The sequence below is a fragment of the Hemiscyllium ocellatum genome, chromosome 13 (assembly GCF_020745735.1).
Source record: "Hemiscyllium ocellatum isolate sHemOce1 chromosome 13, sHemOce1.pat.X.cur, whole genome shotgun sequence".
NCBI classification, from domain to species: domain Eukaryota; kingdom Metazoa; phylum Chordata; class Chondrichthyes; order Orectolobiformes; family Hemiscylliidae; genus Hemiscyllium; species Hemiscyllium ocellatum.
Genome location: NC_083413.1, coordinates 32,356,833 through 32,378,811, shown reverse-complemented (window position 1 = coordinate 32,378,811; position 21,979 = coordinate 32,356,833). Strand labels below are relative to the sequence as shown.

Genomic DNA, 21,979 nt, shown 5'->3' with positions numbered 1-21,979 from the left:
GGTTAGGTGAATTGGCTATGCTAAATTGCCCATTGTTTAGATTAGATTACTTACAGTGTGGAAACAGGCCCTTCGGCCCAACAAGTCCACACCGACCCGCCGAAGCTCAACCCACCCATACCCCTACATTTATCTCTTACCTAACACTACGGGCAATTTAGCATGGCCAATTCACCTGGCCAGCACATCTTTGGACAGTGGGAGGAAACCAGAGCACTCAGAGGAAACCCACACAGACACGGGGAGAATGTGCAAATTCCACACAGTCAGTTGCCTGAGGCAGGAATTGAACCTGGGTCTCTGGCGCTGTGAAGCAGCAGTGCTTGCCACCGTGCCACCTGCTAGTGTTCAGGGATATGCAGGTTTGGTGCATTACTCAGGGGTAAATGTAGAGGAATAGGTCTGGATGGGATCTTCATCAGAGGGCCAACATGGACTTGTTGGGCTGAAAGGCCTGTTTCCATACTGTAGTGATTATGTAAGAGTTATTTTATCAATTCTGGTATTTACTGGCAGAAATATATAAGAACCACAATAGGTTCGGATTTGACCTTGAATAACTTGGCTATTTCACACAAAGGATAGCTCTAGAAGTCTCTCCATTGTGGATGGTAGGTCATCGAAAATTTCAAACCTGAGATCGTTCAACACCAGGTTATAATCAACTAGGTGAAAGTGAGGACTGCAGATGCTGGAGCTTAAGGTCAGGCAGCATCCGAGGAGGACCTCATTCCTGACAAAGGGCTTTCGCTCCAAACGTCGACTCCTGGTCCTCGGATGTTGCCTCAGCAGCACCACACTCTCAACACCACGTTATAGTCCAACTGATTGATCTGGAACCACTGCTCCTTTCCGAGGCCTTTCCGAAGCACCGCTTCAAAAGCTAGTGCTTCCAGATAAACCTGTTGGACTATAACCTGGTGTTGTGTGATTTTTAACTTTGTCCATCTCAGTCCAATACCGGCTCCTCCACATCAAACCTGTGATCAATAGCCTTAAACTAACAAAAACATCAGTCAAGGTATTAAAGGCGGATAAAATCAGTTGAAGATAATCCATAATTTAATTGAATGGTGCAGCACGCTTTTGCACTTAAATGATTTTGTATGTTTCAGTTTGCCAGCCAGGAACATCTGATTCAGAGTTTTTCGATCTACTAATGGTATTGTGCGGTGAAAATTGAGTGAAGCGCAGTTTATAGCCTGCGGCTCAATGAATCTTTAAACCGCCGTCCATTTTAGCCCCGTCAGACACAAACGGCTCACCTCAGACAGCATGTTGGCCGTGTTTGTGTCCGAAACATAGGGAGACAGCTTTGTACCGGTGGAAGGGAGAGGCGGAGCACCGGATGTGGCCGGTGAGTTGGTATCCAGAGGGGATAGGACGTGAAAGATGGGCCGAAGGGCGAGATGCAGCGCGCACCGGAGGTGGACCGGTCGAGGCGGTATTGGCCGGTATCCGATAGGGGTCAGGGAAAAGTCCCGGCCGCTCTCGGTGGGTGGTCAGGGGTCAGGGTGAAATACCGGCTGCTGTCGGTGGGGGCGGTGTTTGCGGGAGGCGGGCCCTGGTACAGGCCGCTTTCCGGCTCCGTTGCTAGGGCGGGTCAGAGCCTGACATCACGTGGTGTAGAGGGTCGAGAGGGAGCGGCGGTGAGGCACTGGGCCTCTGGGTGGTGGCAACAGCATTGAGACATGGTGAGGTACGGTCGTGATAAGCTGTGACAGAATTTGAGAAGCTCGGAGGCGAAGAGCTGGCATCTCGATACCCAGAGAGGAGTCGAGGCTGGTGGAGACATGTTGTCGACATGGAGAGAGAATGGCTGGCACCACGACATGGAGAGCGCGGAGGAGGCTGAGTGCAGGTAACAGCCCGAGTCTGCTGCGGTCAAGCATCTCGGTACCCTGCCCTGAGCTTCTTGTTAACCAGCAGCTCCTGAACTTGTGTTTTGAGCAGGGCTAATGTCTTCCTCTTTGACCACAGCAGGACTCCGTCTGCGGCTTATCATTTTCGGTGATACACTGTTAATGTATTTAAATAGTTTACTAATAATAAGGGGGTGGAGACTACCGTAATGATAGGTATTTCCGAGGCGCATCTGACCGTTTGCTGGGCTACTAAAAAAATGTCAGTTGACTTGATTGACAAATCCATAACCTATTTGTTACCTGACATGAAAGGCGAGACTGAGTTTTACATGTTGTGAGATTTGTGTGTGTATGACCGTGAAGATATTTTAATTTTTAAGTGTTAGGTCAATAAAGAATTTTGCTGTACATTTATAGTAAAAACTGAAGGCATAAAGACACAGATGTTTCTGATTTGAATCCTTTAAATTATTTGAGCTGGACTAAGGACAGATGAATGTTCTTTCATTTGGTTGATGTCAGGAATATGCTAATGGAGTTGCTACAGGTCACCATTTTGCAGTCATGTTGCCTCTTAAACATACTTTAATGTATTTATCATATGTAATGAATGATGACTTCCAAGGAAACTGCTGGATACTTCATTTTGTTTTCAGCACTGGTCCCTTGACTGTACTCTAGTCATATGCTCTTTTTTTTTGATGAACTTGTGAGATGTGGGCATCGCTAGCTGGCCAGCATTTATTACTCACCTCTAGTTGCCCTTGAGAAGGTGTGGTAAATTGCCTCTTGAACTGTTACAGTCTACATGCTTCTGGTTGATAATGCTGTTGAGGGAATGTGAGGATTTTGACTCAGTATCTCTGAAGAAACAGCAATATATTTCCAAGTCAGGATGGCAAGTGGCTGGGAGGGGAACACAAATACTCTCTTTCGAAGCTCAACATCTTGCATATGTGGCAGTTTTAAAATTCTTGAGCAGGTTTTCTGGCCTTAAGTGTAATTGTCAGTATTAGTATACTGCTGTTAATTAACTGTTGACTTGGATTGGAATGAAAGAATTTAGGAGTATGAATTAAATATTTTCAGTTTTCTGCACCAGTTCTGTTGACAGTTTTCAGTTTAAAATTCTTTTTTGTAATAAGCAAATTGTCATGTTGAATTAGTCATAGTTTAATGCTGTAGGCTCATGCTAATAGAAACTGTAAGACTGCCCAAGTTGTAAATATCTTAAGATTTGTTTAAACAAGTGAACTTTGATCTCATTCATTTGGGTTTCATGTGGATTTGCTTTCTCATGGTGAAAGTGTTTTACCCACTGTACTTGCTCCCAGTTTCTCTTCTGTTGTTTCTTTGGTTCGTTTCATGTCCTTTGGACAGAAGATATAGAATTTATTCCTAGTCTACCTATTTAGTTTTGCAACTGCAGCATCATTTTTCTGTCAGTATGGTTTTTTTCTTCTTTCTTTTACATGAGCACCTGAATACTGTTGGAGGATCATGGAGAGGACCCACATCTCAGCACTTTGTGAAGTTAATATTTTCTAATTGTTTATTTTGGTGCATGTCAGCTTATTTGCCAAAATGGTTATTGTTCTGTACTGAAAACAAGTAGCCATGGAAATCTCAATGGGTCCTTGGAGAGAAAGCAAGCTAAGTTTCGAGTCTAGATGAATCTTCATCGGAGCTCTGATTTGAAGATTCATCTCAACTTGAAATGTTAGCCTGACCCACTGATCTCCAGCACTTCTTGTTTTCAGGACAGATTCCAGTGTCTGCACTATTTTTTTCTCCTCCATGCTGTTCTGTTGAGTCCTTTCCTGTCCTGCCATAGCTACCCTGTTCCTGCCAACTAAGCACAGACTATTCTTATTGGATCACACCTGGTAGTTGTTCAGATCTCTTCCCTAGTGTTTTTGTCTTTTAATAAGGCAAACTTTTTTCAAAAATATGTCAGGAGAAGGCTAATGAGGTTGCTACAGGTCACCATTTTGTAGTCATGTTGCCTCTTAAACATATTTGAATATATTTATCACATGTAATGAAGGGCGGCACGGTGGCAGTGGGCGGCACGGTGGCACAGTGGTTAGCACTGCTGCCTCACAGCGCCTGAAGACCCGGGTTCAATTCCCGACTCAGGCGACTGACTGTGTGGAGTTTGCACGTTCTCCCCGTGTCTGCGTGGGTTTCCTCCGGGTGCTCCGGTTTCCTCCCACAGTCCAAAGATGTGCGGGTCAGGTGAATTGGCCATGCTAAATTGCCCGTAGTGTTAGGTAAGGGGTAATGTAGGGGTATGGGTGGGTTTCGCTTCGGCGGGTCGGTGTGGACTTGTTGGGCCGAAGGGCCTGTTTCCACACTGTAAGTCTAATCTAATCTAAACTGCTGATAGTTAATTCCATTTTCGGCACTGATCCCTCGACTGTACTCCGTTCGTATGGACAGCATGAAGGTGATCTCGTAAGATTCAGAGTTTGTGACCAACTATTTGTGCAATGCTCATTTTAGTCAGATTACTTTTTTATATTTACTATGTTTTTTTCAGTTGAAGCATAGTATCATTTTTTTGGTAGTCTTAAAAGAATGTATGTAACTAGCATAAAGGAATGCAAATTATTGTCATGCTCATAACTGTCCGACAGTTTCTCTGGTACTGCCTTTTTCAGGAGTTTACCTTTACTGAGAGACTCGAGTGGCTCAAACACTCTCCCTTACATATTTTGCAGCTGTTTCTGTTGCTTTTTTTTACTGATTTCCCCAATTGTTTGCATGATTGATCTCATTTCCTTATTATACAGTAAGGTATGAGTAATAAATTAATTCACTCTTCCACTCTGAATTGTAGTCAATTGAGTGCTACAACCTGCATCTATTGCTACTGCAATCCTTGTACTGTGATCCCTGCATTTGTGATGCTTTCCTACCTTTGTGTGCTCTTTAGATTTTTAGTTTAAAAATATTTGCCTTTGTTCTTGGAAATTGACAGCATCACCACTATATTTCAGCATTCAGGCCTATGTTACTGCTTACATACTTCACTCCTCCATAGCTTGTGTACTTTTTTAGGCACCAGTTTATGGATTTTTGGAATTCCCTTTCGCAATCTTAATGTCCTACTCTCTATATCCCTGGTTTTAAAGCCTTCTTGATACAGAAAACTAGATGCTGAGGTTTATCTCCTAGTTTCATTCCATGGTTTCTTTTGATCTCTGATCAGTTACGATATCTGATGTGATATCTATTTAGGAATAATAAATTGAATTAAATTGTAAATATGTTTTATCATGTTTTAATGTTTTAAATATGTTCCATATTTAAGCACACAATTTATCTGCTAACTTTGCTGAATGGCCTGCGACTTAGAACAAATTAAATGTGCTGTTCAGGCTACTTTTCTGGATCAGTGAGGTTCATTGAAGGGACTGATCCGCAGTAAAGGAAAAATGGTATTGTCAGCTGCCTAGTATCTGTCCCATTTTCAAGATTGGTACAAATCTGTGTCCACATTATAAACATCTTTGGGCTGTTTGTACTGTTAAAATGGTGCAAAGCGTAGGAGGTACTGATTAGTGATTATTGATTTGTAAAGGTTAAATCACTTGTTATTTTGCATAAGGATGCCATTATTGGTTGTAATTGAGTGTGGTATTGGAAATGGGTCAAATAACATCTGAGCTTCGAATCAAGTGTACGTGAAACAGCTGGCTAAATAGTCTGTCTTAAGTTTACAATTTTGTTTTGTTCATCTGCAGGCAAGAACAGTGGAAACTCCTGGGAGGTCTGAAGACCACTGCGGAGGGGCTGCTGTCAACAAATAACCCCAATGTTTGGTCTAAGTATGGAGGATTGGAGCGTCTCTGTAAGGATATGAACAAGATTTTGTGTCATGGACTCCTGGAGGATGAGGTCTTTGTTTTTGTAATGTATTTCATTTGGGTAGATAGTGCTCCTATCAAAGCTTAATGACCTTATTTGTAGTAGTAAGCAGAACTTGAGCAATTGAATTATCTAGCCATTGTAAACCGTTACATGTAATCTGCATGACCACACTCTTTGGTTCACACTCCACACATTCCACTGAAATTATTAAATTGGTGAAGGATTTTTGATTAAAAATAACCTTTTTTATAAATGTATTCAGAATCCTATGGAGGAGAATTGTAGATGGGAGAGAGACTGCAACAGACTGTTTTCTATTTGGTAATGTTATTATTCACGCTCCTTTGCGATCCATTTTCTGAATTATGTTTTCTGCTATTGGCAGGGTAACATTGCTTTTAACTCAAACTTTTAGAATTGAATTGAGTCTGCTTCTCTATGGTTGTTAACATCTGCTGGAGTAGGCTTCGGTTAATCTGAAAGTCTCCACAAAAGTTTGCCTGGATGAATTAAAAGTCTATTACTGGCATACTGCCCTAGCTTAATTGAATGTAATGTGAAACCAGCAGTTTTTTTTCAAATTTTTTTTGTTTATGACTATTCTCATAGCACAAGTTTTTTTTAAACCTAATCTTTATCATCTTTGTTAAGCTCGAGCACACAGACAAACAAACCTCCCTCCCACTCAGCTCAAGATATTCTGTCATGTGTTAATATGTATGCAAGGGAATGTGTATTAAATACTAATTTAAAAGCCTGACAGTTTTGTGCATAGCTTGAGTTGTAACTCATAAATGCTAATAGTAACTACAGTTGATTTTTGTCTATTTAAGCTAATTTTCTTTATCTAGTGGTAACTTTCTGACATCAACTGGAATTGATAGTTTAATCCACCAGGTTTTGATGTATTATGCTTGAACAAAGGTGCAAGTTTAACACTAAGCTTAAAATATTCTTTGCTTTGTGCCCCATGCTGAATGGTTTTGTGTTGTGAATGTGTTTTTCCTTGTCAAATGGATTTTTGAGGATCAGAAAGAAATAATCCTGCACATTTGTCAATGATCTTCCATATGTAGAATTCATAATTTGTCAGGTGAGGCTCGATGTATGTTTCTTAATTTTTGTGGTGTCCATTTGAAAATGGATAGTTATTTTGCATAATCTAGCACGATCTAAGATTTAGATGTCTTCAGCCACTAAATTTTGCAACATTCTATTTGAAATTCAGATAACTAGTTCCCATGACTTTATTACGTGAGTGCTTCTGCAGTACTATGTGACTCATACTGCAGATGTGGGGATTTTTGCTCACTGTTTAAAATCATAACATAGCAAAATAGCTCCTTACCGCACTCTATTCAAGCAAGCTGTATTTCCTTTCTCTTGCTGGGGAGTTCACCAGTTCAGCACGTTTTACATAGCTCAGTTCAGGAACTTGATGAGTGACATCCACACATGTAAGGAATCTTTTTCAAAGGAGTAATGGAATATTTAGCTTTTGCATTTGTTGTTTCACCTTTCTCTGAATCCTCTGCATTGTGTGACTATAGAAAGCAAGATGCATTTTATCAGCAAAGTAACACTCAAATATATCTGACTATGGTCTCATATTAACAAGACCAGAAAATAGATGTCTAAAGAAAGGTCTTTTGTGAAAAGTAACAAGTTCTAGGTTTATCTGTTGTTTTGTGCAAATTGTAACATTGTTATTTTCACTTCACTTGATGTTATTGTTCTTCATTAACGATCAGTCTTTTAAGCCTGAAACAAGGAACTAGTTAACCGACTTCAAGTTTTTCTTGTGCACTAAAGTTTACTGAGACTTGATCAAAGAAAAATTAATGGTGTGAAGTGTAAATTGTTAATGCTAGAGAGTTAATTATGTTGATATTTAATTAGTTTTTCTTTTGCAATGCAATAGGTATATGCACAGCATAAAGATTACTGGCAATTTATAACTAATTGCCACTGGGTCAGCCCGAGCCTTGCTAATCATATTGTTCAGGTAAGGCACAGAAAGGTGTATGCTACCTCTAGTAAAATTATGTATTTATGGTTTGGTTAATCCTTTGACATTGTTTTGTTTGCAAATAAGCTTTCCTTTATCATGTTTATTGATTAATCGCTGTGCTGTTTATTTTAAGAAAGCTGCTGAAGCAGGTTAGTCCATGTGCTATTTTCAGTACTGAAATATATATTTTCAGAAGTATTGTAGGTTTTCTTGCAACTAGTACATTACTGTACATAGTTATGACATGGAGAGAGGCAGTTGAACCAAAGCAGCCTTTCTAACACAGTAAAATCAAACCATTGAAGGCCCTCAAGCAGTTGTTTGTGCTTTCTAACCAGACTTTTGAAAAACCAAAACCAAACTTTGTGAATAATTAATTTCCAGACATGAATTTTGTATCTTAAGAATAATTTACTAAATCCAAATTGACATTTACAGAGAAAACAATTAAACCGTATGCTAAATTGACACCCAATGAAGGAACAGCACTGTGAAAGCTAGTGCTTCCAATCAAACGTATTGGAATATAACCTGGTGTGTTTTTTTTAACTTTGATTAATGTCTTTGCTTTAAATTTGAGGAATTTGTTTTTGGCCTCAGTCTCTCAAAAGGCAAATCTAATTAAAGGGTAAAGAAAAGTATAAAACTGGTCAGATTACTGGAATATCCTTCACAATGCTTTGTTCACAGGCATAAACGTGGACTCCTGGGCTGTGTTTTCTGAAATGTTGATCAGGCCACCTTCTTGGTTTCTCCCAGACAAAGGCAGCAATACTTATAATGCAGCATTCTCCCTTTTGGCTTCTGAAAGTTGGGATATCAGATTAGGCAGGGGGCTTTCAAATGTTCATGCTGTCTCAGCAGCTTTCCGGATCCATTTCTTAGAAAACTTAACTTCAAACAAATAAGTTGAAATCTGTTTCTGCCCTGACTCTCCCCAAGACCTCAGTCACCATTCAACAACTGCCATGTGCTTGAATGTAGGGTCGCTCCCAGATATTGATCTCATCAATACCATCTTCTGTGGTGTGTTTGAACCTGGGGTGGGGTAGGGGTTACTCTGTCTGTTAGAACCTTTTAATCAAGGCTCAGCCTACAATTAGCCTCTAGGTCTGGCACCTCAAACAGAAATGCTTGACTGATTTGTTCTTCTTTTTACCCAAACTGTGCCAAAATCGATCAGTCATTTTCAGTTCGTAATTCACAATTGATAACAGTAAAATAAAGAGGCTGTACATCCTGGGTCTGTCTTCTCTGGAGTATTACAGGCAGAGGGGTGATCTTTTAGTGATTTATAAAATCATGAAGGGCATGGATAGGGTAAATAGACAGTCTTTTCCCTGGGGTGGGGGAGTCCAGAACTAGAGGACATAGGTTGAGGGTCAGAGGGGAAGGATTTTAAAGGGAACTAGGGGCAATGTTTTCACACAGAATGTGATCTGTGTATGTAATGAGCTGCCAGAGGAAGTGCAGGAGGTTGGTACAATTCCAGCATTTAAAAGGCATCAGGATGAGGATATGAATAGGAGGGGTTCAGCGAGATATCAGCCAAGCACTGGCAAATGGAACTAGATCACTTTGGGATATCTAGTTGATATGGGCAAGTAGGACTGAAGGATCTGTTTCCATGCTGTACATCTCTATGACTCTATCATAAAAAATCAGCAAGGTATTTAACAATATATTGACAAATATGACTTTATAGTAGCAGTTTTCACTTGCAGAAAATTTTCGTGAGGTACACTGCCTCCTGTTCCAACAATTAATTGTTGGAATTTTTTAACTTTTAAAACCTTGTAATGGTCTTTCAAATTCATATAAATTCAAAGTTGGTTTGTTTTGATCTGGCACTGCTTTTTTTTTTAAAAAAAGGCATATACAAAGAACAATACAACACAGGAACAGGCCCTTCAGCTCTCCAAGCCTGCAGCAACACATTTTGCTCTTCCATATTAAACCTTTCTTCACTTACTGTATCCATATTCCTCTGTTCTCTTCCAATTCACATATTTGTCCGGGTGCTGCTTGAATGCTGCTATTGTTCCTGCTTCCACCCCTACCTCTGCTGGCACAGTCCAGTCACTCACTACCCTTTGTGTGAAAAACCTGCCTTGCACAGGTCTCTTAAACGTCACTCTCTCATGCCTTGACCCTATGTCCCCATGTAATTGACCCTGTCACTCTGGGGGGGAAAAGCTTCATACTTTGCAGTCTATCCTTGCCATTCACAACCTTAGAAATTTCTACCAGGTTGCCCCTCAACCTTCTGAGTTCCAGTGATAACAAACCCAGTCTGTCCAATTTTTTTCATAGCTAAAATCCCCCATACCAGGTAGTATCCTGGTAAACCTTTTTTTTTGCACCCTTCCCAAAACATTTTTATCTTTCCAATAGTCTGGCAACCAGAACTGTATGCAACATTCCAAACGTGGCCTAATAAAGCTGCAGCATGACTTGTCTATCCTTATACTCAATGCCCCTTCCAATGAAGGCAAGCATGCCATAGGTCTGTTTTGCTATTTTGTGTGCTGCCACCTTCAGTGATCTGTGGACTTGTACTCTCAGATCCTTCTGCATATCAATACTTGTAAAGGTTCTGCTTTCATTGTAGAGTTTTCACCTGTGCTTGACATTCAAAAATGCGTTACCTTACATTTGACCAGATTAAACTCCATCTACCCATGCCTTCAACTGTTGTATATCCTGCTGTATCATCTGACAGTCGTCCTCACTTTCCGCAACTCCTCCAATCTTTGTATTGTCCATAAACGTATTAGACAGCTATATTTTTTTCCAAATCATTTATGTAGATATTGGACAGCAGAGGTCCCAGCACTGATCCCTGTGAAGCACCACTAGTCGCATCCTTCCACCGTTACCCTCTGCCCCCTATGACTAAGCCAGTTCTGTATCCATCTTGTCAGCTCACCCTGATACCATGTGACTTCACCTTTTGTACAGTCTGTTATGAGGGACCCTGTCAAAGTCTTTACTGAAGACCATGTCGATAACATTGACAGCTTTTCTCTCATCAATTATTTTTGTCACTACCTCAAAACATTTGATCAAGCTAATGAGGCACAACCTCCCCAGCAATAATAATAAAAAATATTGTTTATTACAACTCACTCCATTTGCTTCTCGGTGCGTATACATCTAATGACTTATTGTTTTGTGCAGTTACAAATACTCTGAACTAACTGAAGTAAATATATGGTGTTATCATAAATGAAGCATCAGTTGATTATAGTATACTTCGCCTCCACTATTATTCTTAATCTTTCCAAAAAAAATCTTCATTTTTGCCTTTAAAAATTGGTATATTTCTGTAGCTGCCTGTGTAATAATAGCTCAAGCTTTAGCTGAAACTGCAGTGAATTAAAAACCATTAATTTTTTCCCATTAGAAAATTACTGTCGCTGTAATTTTAGGCCATATGATATTTTTTGGAATAGTTTGAAAATCATGGCATGAGAATCACTGTTTGGGCTGACATGGCAACTGCGTTTCTTAGAGACATTGCTGAGGATATCTGAGTATCCATGTTTGCAACCTTGTATATCTGTTTTCTTTTTCGCAATTTAAATTTGGACATCAGAATCCTGAATAATCAATCTAGCTCTGACCTCCAGCCTGTACTATATTAGTGGATGCACTGTTGTTGTTTTGATGCAGCAAAAAAAGTTAACTTTAATATGAACACAAAGTTAAATCAGACTTGATTAAAATTATTTCTAGGAATAAAACAGAATAATCAGCATTGGACTTGGTTTAATTGTATTTTAGAAGAAAGCAAGTGATGTTTATAAGATCCTGAGCAGTTTTCAGAAGGCAAATATAGAAATCATGTTTCCTTTTGAGAGTTCAGGACTCAGGTACACCATTGAATAATTAAGGGTTGCCCCTTTATGATAGTGACTTTGGTGCATGCTGCTTCAAAAAGCACAAGTAGTTGGATCATTGTCTTCAAAAGAATCAGAGATAGGCAAGAGAATCAAAGTTCCTGAAAGGAGTAGATGGGAATATGCAATTGTAAGCATGATCTTCCTGAATTGCATACTTTGCTCCTAATTCATATGATCAGATATGTTCTGATGGAAACTGATGAAAATAGCTCTTCTTGTGAATTTCTACAGCATTTCTAGACTTTTCTTTAGTCTGACCTGTCGGAGAAGTGAAGTGACAGCTGGTCGAATTTTGTTGATACTATTTTAGAACACTTATTAACGTATAACTGTTCTAACACAATAGTTAAACCATTTAAGATAAAAACAGTCTGCAGAGCAATTTTAAACTCATTATTTAACCCATTTAAAATGAATTCACTGTCATTGGGTATATTCAAAGTGGTTAAGTTTCTAGATGTTTTAAGGGGTATGAGGTAGAAGATTAGCCATAACCAAGTTGATAGAGGAGCAGATTTGATGGATCAAATCACCTACTCTTATTTCATATGTCAAAATGTGTAGAATAACAACTCAAGTTCACTAGATAGACATTTAATGTGGTTGCCAGTTTTCCTATGTAGTCCCTATGTAGCATGGATGACATGGATTCTGAGACTGCTTATCCATCCAATGCACAGTCTGCATGTTTGAACACGTGCTGAGCAGGAGATGATTATAGTTCAAGAATTGGGCATAGATGTTTTAAAACCCATGAAGAGTTTCTTTTTCACTCCCAGAAGTCTCCTGCTGCAACAGAGTTCAGATTAATTTGAATCTGATGACAGATATACAAGCCATATATCCTGGGAGAAAGTGAGGACTGCAGATGCTGGAGATCAGAGCTGAAAATGTGTTGCCGGAAAAGCACAGCAGGCCAGGCAACATCCAAAGAGCAGGAGAATCAACGTTTCGGGCATGAGGGGACTCCTGAAGAAGGGCTCGTGCCCGAAACGTCAATTCTCCTTCTCTTTGCTGCCTGGCCTGCTGTACTTTTCCGACAACACATTTTTCAAGCCATATATTCTGCGCAATGAATCTGGTTTTGAGTGATTAGATTCCCTACAGTGTGGAAACCTTCCACTCAGCCCAACAAGTCCACACTGACCCTCCGAAGAGTAACCCACCCAGACCCAGTTCCCTCTGACTAATATACCTAATATTGTTGTGGTTCTGTTCGCCGAGCTGGAAGTTTTTGCTGCAAACGTTTTGTTCCCTGGCTAGGGAACATCATCAGTGCTATTGGAGCCTCCTGTGAAGCGCTGCTTTGATGTTTCTTCCGGTATTTATAGTGGTTTGTTCTTGCCGCTTATGGGCGAGAAATGCTGAGACAAGCCAGGAGATGGGAATCCTGCGCTAACCGCCTAAGCGCAACACATGAACAACTCCGGTTCCTCCACGAATGCAGAAAAAATCAAATCCTGCCACAATGTGTCAAGTACAGACCTCCAGTAAATAATCCACAAGCCAGGGAAACAGCCAAGAAGAACGGATTCAGGATGGTCCAGGTAATGATCACAGACGCTCACAACCGACTGCACAAATACAAGCAAGAAATTGCGCGCCAAAAGTCGTTAATTTTAAAAACCACTAATCAGGAATGGACCCGGACCATAGAACAGGCTATCACTACAGGACAGAACAGGACAACACTTCGCAAAAAAACGGCACTAAGAGAAAAAATGGACAAACTAACACACAAAAAGGAGGACACTACAACACACAACTGGGTTAAAAACCTCTCCCACAGACAGCTCACAGACATGGAAAGAACTATACTGGCCAAGGGACTCAAATACAACTACAGGGATGCCAACACAGCAGACTTCCTAGCAGCACTAGAATGCACACTCAGGAACAATGGACTGACAGAAGAGACACAACAAACAGTGAGACAAACGGTCGTACCTATGATGATAAGAAAACGACATACACATAACCTCAACACCAAGGAGAGGGAAGCACTGAAAAATGACAAGAACATAATCATACTACCGGCAGATAAAGGCAGAATGACGGTCATCTTAGATAAATCAGACTACATCAATAAAGCACAACAACTACTCGCAGATACCAACACCTACCAAATGAAGGATTCCGACCCCACACCACAACTCACCAATAGAATAATCAACACACTAAGGAATCTGCAAAAAAATGGACAGATAACCAAAGCGGACCAGCAAAGAATGAAACCTGAAAGCAACAACACCCCCAGATTCTACGGACTACCCAAAGTACACAAACCAGACATCCCACTCAGACCCATAGTATCACTATCAGGGACACCAGCATACAAACTGGCCAAAGAACTACAACAAAAACTGAAACACCTAGTCAGCGGATCCAAACACTCCATACAATCAACACAGGAATTCTTGGACATCATCAGGAATACACACATAGACAAAGAAGAAACCATGGTATCATTCGACGTGACGGCACTGTTCACATCAATTGACAAAACCCTAGCCAGAGAAACAATAGCCAACCTACTGGACATACATAACAGAACACAGGAGGCCGAACCTATCAACAAGGACGGCATACTTAAACTGCTGGACCTGTGCCCCACCACACACTTTACATTCAACAATCAGATATACGAACAAATCAACGGAACACCCATGGGATCACCCATCTCGGGACTCATAGCAGAGGCAGTTATGCAAAGGTTAGAACATACAGCCCTACCACAAATGCAACCCAAACTCTGGATCAGATACGTCGATGACACCTTTGTAATCATCAAAAACACAGAAATAGAAAAAACACACCGAATCATCAACGCCACACTCACAGGAATACGATTCACGAGAGAAGAGGAAAAGGATAGCCAACTCCCATTCCTAGACGTGTTAGTAGAGAGAACACCCAACGGAGAATTCACCACAAGGGTACACAGGAAACCAACACACACAGACCAAGTCCTAAACTATGAAAGTAACCACCCCAACACACACAAACGAAGCTGCATCAGGACACTATTCAAAAGAGCCACAACACACTGCAGTACACCAGAACTGCGAAAAGAGGAAGAGGAACACCTATACAAGGTATTCGCCAAAAACGGATACCCACGCAACTTTATCACCAGATGCCTAAGAGATAGACCACGGAACGAGGACATGCCACAACCAAAAGGACTAGCCACACTACCATACGTCAGGAGCATCTCAGAACTGACAGCCAGACTACTACGACCCTTAAGAATCATAACAGCACACAAGCCAACTTCCACACTCAGACAACAACTCACTAGAACAAAGGACCCAATAGCCAGCACGAGCCAAACTAACGTCGTTTACAAAATACCATGCAAGGACTGCACAAAACACTATATAGGACAAACAGGAAGACAGCTAACAATCCGCATCCATGAACATCAGCTAGCCACAAAACGACACGACCAGCTATCCCTAGTAGCCATACACTCAGACAACCAGGAACATGAATTTGACTGGGAAAACACTACCATCATAGGACAAGCCAGACAGAGAACAGCCAGGGAATTCCTAGAGGCATGGCATTCATCCACAAACTCCATTAACAGACACATAGACCTGGACCCCATATACAAACCACTACAGCTGAAACTGACACCCGGAAACGGCAAGAAGATCCATCAACAGACACATCGACCTGGACCCCACATACAAACTACTACAGCTGAAACTGACACCCGGAAGCGGCAAGAACAAACCACTATAAATACCGGAAGAAACATCAAAGCAGCGCTTCACAGGAGGCTCCAATAGCACTGATGATGTTCCCTAGCCAGGGAACGAAACGTTTGCAGCAAAAACTTCCAGCTCGGCGAACAGAACCACAACAACGGGCACCCGAGCTACAAATCTTCAACCAGACTTTAAATACCTAACATTATGGACAATTTAGCATGGCAATTCATCTGACCTGCACATCTTTGGACTGTGGGAGGAAACCCCGAGAAAACCCAAGTGGACGCAAGGAGAATGTGCAAACTCCACACAGTCACCTGAGGCTGGATTCGAATCTGGGACCCTGGTGGTGCGAGGCAGCAGTGCTAAACACTGAGCCACAGAGCCACCTGAAAAAGTGCTCTGACACTCGACAAGATGCCAGTGTCTCTTGAGAGGCTACTGCTGTTTGTAGTAGTAGTTTATTGTTACATGTATTTATGAAAATACAGTAGTATAAGGTGCCATAAGCCAGTGCCGCCTTCATCACGTAAGTTATCAAAACAAATTACACCAAGGACAAATTTCATTTTTGTTCTATTCATGGTTTCTTGATTTCTGACGTGACTACAGAACATCACTACACTCAACAGCAGCCAAGGCTGTCCCTGAGGCCGTAACACTAAGGAAGAAGCATGCTGATGCAGCTATCGCTGACTAAACCCAGAACGTTACCTCTGCCAAAGCCACTTCATCACTGCCAATACTGCAGCCACCACTACCGTAGCCAGGAGACTGCCCCAATTCTCGAGGACCAGGACCCATTTCAACTTTTGAGAAGTGATTGTCCAAATTAACACTCGAGGACTGATCGCCTTTCTTGCCACCAGATCTGGAGGGTCTTGCAAAGGCAGTGTTGGTGGTACTTCTGAAGTGCCTGATCTAGTTTGCCTAAGTTTTCAAAGCGCATAAGTCTGCGGGGAGCACTGCCCAGTAAACGATGATTTAAGTTTTGTATTTGAAATCTTAGTTCGTTGTGTAATAGAGATGTACAGCGTGGAAACAGACCCTTCGGTCCAACTCGTCCAGTTGGACAGTCCAACCAGATATCCCAACCCAATCTAGTCCTTAAATACACTTCCTCATTTCTTCTGTCTGGTATTGCATTATTCATGGAGCGTTATGAAGTTGAAAGCATGTATAGTCACTTTAAGATATAAAGTGCTTTTCTGAATTTAAAGTACAGCTAAAGTTCAGGCTGTTTCAAATAGCAATTGGCTGTTAAATGGATACCCGAGTTGTGGTTGTTTTGACAACAATTTGAATTTAACCAATTAGTTTAAATTATGCCCAGGATACCAAAAGCCAAAGGAATTTGAATTTTCTTGTTTTGACACCTGAAACCAATCAACGTACTAGAATTTAATGTATTGGGTGGCATATAAACCTGGTATTTTGAAAATTGGAGGGAAAGAGACTGCAACCACTTAGAGCCAGAGAGCAACTGCCCATCTGTTTTCTAGCTCTCAAAGAAATTAGAAACCACACTCTAACAAAGGTACATTTTTCATGTGAAACATACTCGCAGTAAAAAAAAAGTGACCCAGGGAGATCACCAACCAGAAGAGTGAAAACACTGGAAAAGACAGACTGTGTGGTCTTAAAATTAAGTTCATGTATTGGTTCATCAGTGTGTTATTGGAACAGTATATTATTTTAGAATTGGGATCAGATGGTAAATGGTTAAGAAAAGTGGGGGGTCTTGGATTTCTGAGTAGTTTTTGCTTGACATTCACTATTAGTTAGAAAAAATAAATTTTGCTTTAAATAATGGAATTTTGGAGTTCTCTCTCACTCACTTACACTTTAACAGATTACGAGATGAGTTTTTCTGGATGTTTGGTTTTAATTAAGAGGGGTTCAACGTTTGCTCCATAACATGAGTGACTTCAAGCAATTTTGGTTATGAAAGTGGGACAAATAACAAAACAGTAATTTGAACAGCAGTGATGAAGGGAAAACCTGGTAGAAGCCAGTTTAAAAATGTGCAGTTTTTGAGTTTGAGAGAAGGAAACAACTACCCAATTGTCAAGTGCATCTATAAATAAATATCCCTCTCTAATTCTTGTTTCTCTATCTTCATTTTATTGCCACTTGCACTTTGTTTCAGTTGAGATGGTGGGGCTGTGCCAGTTCTGAAGCACAATTGACTATTCACACTTGTTTACCTGTAATTGAAGACTAATTCAGATCTTTCTCCAGTATTGGAGAAAGTAAAGACCAAATCTGAAGAATGGAACACTAATAAGATGTGGAAATCAAAAGAGCAAATAGCCTTTTTTTTCACTTAAAGGAAAGAGATAGGTGTATGCTTTATTTTGGGCATAATGAGGGAAAAAAGGAATTGGACAGAAGGCAGTGTAAATCCAGAAGTATGAACTAGACGATGTTGATGTTGAATTTTTAAAGCCACTCAAATTAGAAAAGAAAGGGAGATCCACATCGCTGTGAATCACGACCCCTGTTTTTCCAAACAGGGTCAAGGTATTTGATTTAAGGGTAAAATAAACTGAAGCACACGATTCTTATAATTGGTAAATACGTTTTTCTTGTTTTTCCCTTCAGATTATGGAGAGTGATGTGCAATCTATCCCAAAGAGTAATCCACAAAAAGCGCAATATTGGCTCCATCACAGCCTACAGTTCCACTGCCTCTCATCACAGCTAAGGTCATTGCTCAGTGACTGTGAATACACGAGGAAATTTTACAAAGGTACAGTGTGACTTAATGTACTTTAAATTATAATGTTGTAGATTTGAATCTAACTTCCATACTATCACAATAGATCATCAACATACCTAGTTGAATTGAGAGTTTGAGGCTTCAGGTTCTCCACCTCTAATCCATACATTGGATGCGTAGGTGTAATTATCTGCAGTTGGGAAACAAGTATTAATTGTAAAGACAAAAGGCTAATGCTCACAATTTGGACACTATTGTGATGAATAACAATAGCAGGACATCTTGGTTGAGAAAATGGAGCCTTCAAGGGATGTTTATTCAATTTTAATTTGCACGGAAATCAAACTTTAGGGCCAAAATTTCTTGACTAGCACACCATACAAGTACCAAAAATCGTCAGTTGGAATCAATTATAATATGAAAGTCTGTTGAACTTATATTGACATGTTCACACTGTTAAATCAAGGTTGCTGGCTATGTACTGGGAGTTCCAAGTTTAAAGAGAAAATTGACCAAAATGTTTCTTGATTACATAGCATATTTCTGTACTTGAAATGCTGATGTGATAGGACAAGTTTTAGGAGAGAGTGTACCAGTGGTGCAATGGACATGAGCAATGAAGTGATTTGCCTATAAGAAAGGAAAATTGCTACTATAAAGTTGCAGAGTGCTAACATTACTTCAAGACAGTAGGAATCGTCTTTGTCAATTGCATTTTGAGATTACATTTTGGGGTTGCTTTTAAAAATGACTTTTAAAATTCAAAGTCTACAAAAAATGAACAGTAGCTGTAGTCATTCTTCATTATAGATTTTGAAATAAATGTTCATACCAGCTGATATAATAAGTGAAAATAGCTTAAAGTTTTTTGAAGTGTATTAGGCTACTAAATTTAAAAATATGCAGATTGTTGACTGTACTCAAAAATAAAATCACATGAAACAGGACTTGAAACTAAATGTCATCAGAGAAATGAGTTGTTAAACAGATTGCTCAGTGTAGAGAAGACCTGTTGACAGATGTCTTTTGCCATAACTTTCCACCTAGAAAAGAAAATCATTACAGGCTGTTTATCTCTTACAGATACTGCTTTTCTGTTGAGCAATCCCCATGTGACTGCTATGTTCCAATGTTTGGAGGCTGTGGAACAGAATAATCCTAAGGTGTTAGCTCAGATTGACACATCTGTGGTAAGACAGGCTTTTTCCTTAGAAAACAATTAATTGTATGGACAGGTTAAAATGTTGTCTTAAACGTTTAAATAATATTTCTTAAACAAACTGACTTTGACCCCAGGCTCATTTATTCAGGCCACAGAGCTGGTTCTATACTCAGTAGTTTATGTATTTATTTTTTTTCTCCTCAAATTCTGGATTTATTTGATGGTGCATCCTCAACCTTCTCTTTTGCAGAAGACATTGAATGGTATTGGAATGGGTTTTAGCTGTTTAAGTGGTTCATTGTCATTTTGATTTTCCCTGTGAGGCTATTAATTTTATTAATTTCATAGTTGTCACGATGTTAATGACACAAGAAGGTATGTCATTTGAACATCAGAAGCCTGTCTTATATTTCTTGTTAGACGGTGTGCTGACTCTTTTTGTAGCCCCTATGCAGCATGGCTTGCTGAGACTTTCAGACACTCAAGCACATCCTTTTGGTTTTCCTGCTGTCCCTTAATAGAATTCGGCTTGTGCTGTATTCCTTGCTCTGTAAAACTTGACTCCCTGAAATGCCCTCATTGTGAGGAAATTGGTGTGACCTTTTAGCTTAGTAAATGCAGAGAAATGTTGAGAGACTTCAAAATTGGAGGGAGGGGCTACAGAGGCAGGGATAAGGATTGTTATTTTCTACCGTTTTTTCATCTGATTTTTTTTTTAGTCAGATCGTGGGATATGGTCTTACTAGCTAGACCATAATTTATTGCTGTGGAGGAATTGGTAATCTGCTTGCTTGAACTACTGGTGACACTCATAATACTGTTTGGATAGCTGTCATAGGATTTTCACCAAACAACAATGCAGAAACTGTGATATAACGCAGTCAGAATGGAATGTTGTTTTGAAGGGGAGTTTGCAAGTGGTGGTTCCCTTGCATCTGCTACACTTATCCCTCTCCATTCTAGAGATAAAGGCTTTGGAGGCTATTGTTGAATGAACCTGCAAGTCACTGCAGTGCATTTTGTAGATGGTATGCATTGTTGTCACTGTGTAATGTTATGGAGAGTTCAAGTAATCAAGTTATTCTTCCTTGAAGAATTTTAACGCATATGCCCTTTATCTTGTATCATCAGTAATAGTACAGAAGTTGAACATTTGCTGGAAGAGTAAAAATTTAGTGGTGGTTTTCCAGCAACTATTGAGACCTGAAGTGTTGGTTTTACTTGCATATCCACTTTCACCCAATAATGCTTGTTAAACCAGTACAGTTTTTTTGATTGAAATACCCATCTGGAAATCACCTGGCTGTGGAGTTACTTGGTTACGTAGCATATTGCTGTGCGTCATTACAAAAATGAGTACGTTTTGGGTGAAACCTCAATGCACTGTCAAATTTCATTTAAAAAAATATTGCTTCATGATCGTGAATATGTTGCAGTGAGCATCGACATGTACACGTTACTGACTTCAGTCTGTTGATGCTTAATGCACCTCTTGTTTGTGGGTAGACAAGCTGGTTTGCATAATTAAATCCTGTAACCAGATCATGAATATTGTGCTATGAGAATCTGAAAGATATTTGAGTAAGCTGATTGCATCAGGTTAATCCAGTTGTTTTTGTGAAGACCATTAAACTGTAACAAGTTTGAGTAGAGTTAGGCCATTTGGCCCATAATGTCTGCTGCACCAGTTGATTAGGTCTGATATGCTCTCCATTCTATTCTCCTGCCTTCTTCCTGAAATCCTTGATCCCCTTACTATCTACGGCTGTTTTAAACATACTGAAAGACTTAGCCTCCACAGCCTTCTGTGGCAATAAGTTCTACAGATTCACCACTCTGAAGAAATTCCTTCACATCTCAGTTCTATAAGGTCATCCCTTCATTCTGAGGCTGTGCTCTTGGGTTCGAGTCTGATCTATTAGCAGAAACAATTTCTCCAAGTCCACTCTGTTCAGGCCTGTCAGTGTTTTGTAAGTTTCAATAATAAGATGATAATATGTGCCTCGAGCACCTGTTGTTGCATTTTGGTCTCATTGTGCTGTATGCAAGAATAATTGTTTAAATTAGAACATTTTAGTTCCCAGGTCTATGTTCTGAATGCATCTTCTAAATGTTAAGACCAAAACTGTTCAAGCAATGGCCAAATGGCTTTATCGCTAGAATACTAATTCAGACACCCAGGTAATATTCTGGGGACCTGGGTTTGAATCCTGCCATGGCAGATGATGGAATTTGAATTCACAAAAAATCAAAAATTGAATCTAACAATGACCGTGAGTCCTTTGTCAGTTGTTGGAAAAACCTGTCTGGTTAATGCCCTTTAGGGAGGGAAACTGCCATCCTTGTTTGGCCCACATGTGACTCCTGACCCACAGCACTGCCCTCTGGCAATTAGGGATGGGCAACAAATGCTGGCCTATCCAGGAATGTCCTCATCCTTTTTTTTTATTTCCAACAAAAAACAATTGGAAAGAAAAATCACTGAATTAGATCTTAGAATTGTCCACAATACACTTTTTTAAGCACTAAAAGCTTAGAGAGCATAAAGAGGATGTTTACCAAGGATGAGGAACTTCAGTTGCAAGTAGTAACTTGCCTGCCAGATGGTCAGACCACATTTGGAGTATTGTATGCAGTTTTGGGCCCCAAACCTTTGGAAGGAGGTACTGGCCCTCGAGTGTGTTCAGAGGAGTTCACAAGAATGGTCCCAGGAATGACA

The 21,979-nt window shown here is 40.1% G+C and overlaps 1 protein-coding gene across 3 annotated transcripts in view; it reads left to right on the top strand.

The window, feature by feature from the left end:
- Positions 1 to 1,612: 1,612 nt before the first annotated feature.
- The window catches only part of rubcn (rubicon autophagy regulator), a 66,317-nt gene continuing 45,950 nt past the window's right edge, over positions 1,613 to 21,979 (top strand). For 2 of the 3 annotated variants that reach the window (XM_060834711.1, XM_060834710.1), the window contains exons 1-5: positions 1,613 to 1,861; positions 5,615 to 5,768; positions 7,663 to 7,746; positions 17,981 to 18,128; positions 19,182 to 19,288. In XM_060834711.1, the coding sequence (XP_060690694.1) occupies positions 1,794 to 1,861; positions 5,615 to 5,768; positions 7,663 to 7,746; positions 17,981 to 18,128; positions 19,182 to 19,288 (561 nt within the window). In that variant the 5' untranslated portion in view covers positions 1,613 to 1,793. Of the gene's footprint in view, positions 1,862 to 5,614; positions 5,769 to 6,003; positions 6,063 to 7,662; positions 7,747 to 17,980; positions 18,129 to 19,181; positions 19,289 to 21,979 lie in introns of those variants that run through there. The other variant, XM_060834712.1, reaches the window with a different exon arrangement.